Source organism: Chinchilla lanigera, unplaced genomic scaffold (genome assembly GCF_000276665.1).
Source record: "Chinchilla lanigera isolate Chin_1 unplaced genomic scaffold, ChiLan1.0 scaffold00085, whole genome shotgun sequence".
NCBI classification, from domain to species: Eukaryota; Metazoa; Chordata; class Mammalia; order Rodentia; family Chinchillidae; genus Chinchilla; species Chinchilla lanigera.
Window position 1 is genome coordinate 9,301,802 of NW_004955486.1, and position 2,860 is coordinate 9,304,661.

The following is a 2,860-nucleotide window of genomic DNA, read 5'->3' on the forward strand; positions in this document are numbered from 1 at the left end:
GCCCCGGAGCCCGCCGAGTGCGTGGAGTTCACCGCCGAGCCGGCCGCCATGCGCGAGATCGTGGTGGCCATGACGGCGGTGGGCGGCTCCATCTGCGTCATGCTGGTGGTCATCTGCCTGCTGGTGGCCTACATCACCGAGAACCTCATGCACCCCGCGCCGCGGCGCCCCGGCCTGCGCAGGCAGGCCTGAAGCGCACGCCCGGGCGCAGAGGGGCAGGGCCCGGCGCGCACCCTGGTTTTCCTCATCCCGCCCCTTCCTGGAGGACCCGGCGGACCTGATGGAGTTGCGTGGGGGGCCGGCTGGCCCGCGCGGGGACCTCGGCAAGAGTCCTGAGACCTATCTGGCCAGGCCCCTGCCTCCCAGACTCGGGCTGCGCACTGGCCCTCGGGGCTGGGCTGGCGTGCCAGCCGAGTCCGGGCGCTCTCCGCTCTCCAGATGCCTTTTAGGGGTGGCCAGGACCCGCAACTCCTTTCAGCGAGAGCCACTGGCACCTGATCATCTCCTTGAACTGTGCCTGTGCCAAGTTGTCAGAAGACGGACCATGGTCATCGCTTGGTCACTTTGTGCTTTGCAGGTTGGGGGATGGACCCTTGGAGCCTGTCTTCCTCCCCGCCCTACCCAGTGGGCTTAGGTTAGCTTTGTGCCTTAGTACCTCCGGCCGCTGCAGGAGCCACCCACCACCCCTCTGGCATCCGAGGGGCTCTGTGCCAAGATGGGGCCTGTGCATGATCTGACCGATCCCCCCAGGGCCCTCCCTCTTCCAGCTTTGTAGGAGCCAGGGGCAAGGGTCAGCAGGCCCGTGTGTCTTCCGTGGGGCGGACCAGCCAAGAGCCATGACTTATCCCGGCAGCCCGGCCCCAAAGTCCAGCTGCTGCGTCCAGCGGTGAGTGCCCCCCAACTTGGGGAGGCCGGCTCCCTCCTTCCTTTTGGGTTTTCTGCCTCGGTGGGGATCTCTGTGGGAAAGGGGGGCAAATGGTTAGGAGGACAGCACTGGATCCATCTATGGTCTGTTTCCCAAGCCTCCACCAACCCAGGAGCCTCAGTGGCCACAGCGTGACCGGCTGCACTATCCCCACCCTCGCCCCCAACACTTGGGTTGGGAGCCCAAGATCTGACCCCTGCCGTGCTGCTGCCCAGCCACCATGGACAGAGGCTGACCCTGCCTGCTGCCTGGCAGGCCTGAGGCCTGGTGATGTTGGACACTGGGAGCGGTGTGGCCCTGCCCAGCTCCCCAGGAGCCCTGGGCTACCACCTGGACTTCATACTGGCACGTCCAGGTCCCTGTGGCTAATACCCCACACCTCAAAGCCCTGAGCCCTGGCTCATGCCCCTGAAGCACCCACACCCTACCTCTGTCTTCACTCTGCCCACTCCTCCTGAGGTGCTGGTCAGGTGCAGACCTGGCACCCATGTCTAAATGTCCATCATTCCCAGACCAGAAACGGTCTCGTGTGTTTATTTGGGACATGGGCGAGAAGGCTGTGGGTGAGCGAAGACCCCACGCCCCTGTGGATGGCCCTGGCGGAGGCCAGGCAAGAACCACAGGACACTGTCCTTGCAGTCCTGGAAGACAGGCGGTGCCCCCAGCGTGTCCCTCCATCCTGACCTTGGGAAACGTCTCTTTCTGGGCTGGTGGGGGTGGGAGCTGGTTCCTGATGCAGTTGGAAATAGCTCCATCTGACAGTGACCCACTTGGCTTGTGACAGGTAGCAATTAGGGGCCTGGGAGGGGGCTTTTCCTGGCTGCAGTGGAGGAGGTGGGCAGAGTTTGAGCCTGGGCTTCTGAAGGTGTCTTCTCTGAACCGCTGCCCCTCATCGCCCTGGATCCCACTTGGGCCTCTGCCCACCCAGGCCGCCCTTGAGACACCCTGGAGACAATGACCTGAGGCTGCAGCACACAGGACAGGCAGAGCCAGCCGGGACAGTGACTCATCCCGAGGAGTGGGGGCGTGGTGACGTGTGCAACAGCCGGGGCGGGCGGGCGGGAGGGTTCTGGGTCCCCAGCTGTGGGAGGAGGGCACAGGCTACCTGTGCCATGTGTTCAGCAGCACCTCACTCTTCCAGGGGAGAAGTGGGGGCCCCCAGTGCAAGGCACTCCAGCACCAGTGTTTAGCTCCCGAGCACATGGGGTTCCATGGCAAGTCCATGTGACCCCTTCAGCAGCAGATCCTCCTGGGCCATCAGCTAATCCAGAGGGGCTTCTCAGAACCAGAGTCTGCTTGGAGTTTGAAGCGGCCCAGCCCCTCAAAGAAAAGCAAGTAAGCCTTGGTGGGGGGTACCTCACGGTCATTCCCACAAGCCACTCCCTCTCAGGTGGCCCTCCAGTGCTGGCCCCTCCCCAACCTGGGTGACCTCTGAGCCTCACCCACAAACCTTCAGCTCCACCACTTGGAATCGTCCTCCCTCTCACTGGCTCACCCTGTCCGTATGTCCTCTCTGTCCCTGTCCCTCCCCACTGCTCTAGGTCTGCTGTAGACCATGGCGTCTGCTGTCCCTGGACAGCTCGTGTCATGAGGTCCCAGCCTGGTGGAGATGGCTGACCTCTCACGCTCCTATGGCACCGCCTGGCTTCCTTCTGCCCTAGAGGTGGCGTCCAGAGGCTCAGGAGCCACGAGGCTGGCCTGGGCTGAGCTGGGTCACAGCTCAATGGCAGAGTGCTCAGCCGCACACACAGGCTCTGGGTTCGATCCCAGCACCACATACCCACTTACACCTACATTCATACACACCACACAACCATTCAGGGCCTCTGTTTCCTCATGTAAAATGAACACCAGCAGGAGCCAGCATGCAGGCCAGCCAGGTGGAGAGGAATCAGTCGTAGCTGTCACTGTTTTCACCACAATCCCTCAGGGGCA

The 2,860-nt window shown here is 63.2% G+C and overlaps 1 protein-coding gene across 1 annotated transcript; it reads left to right on the plus strand.

Annotated features, from left to right (window-relative positions):
- LOC102018501 (chromosome unknown open reading frame, human C1orf233) lies at nt 1–1,445 on the plus strand (the record flags this gene model as incomplete). Its single annotated transcript, XM_013504159.1, is given in 2 exon segments — nt 1–886; nt 1,023–1,445. A coding segment is annotated over 1 exon segment (192 nt), but the record flags the coding sequence as incomplete, so codon positions are not given.
- Between the last annotated feature and the right edge of the window lie 1,415 nt (nt 1,446–2,860).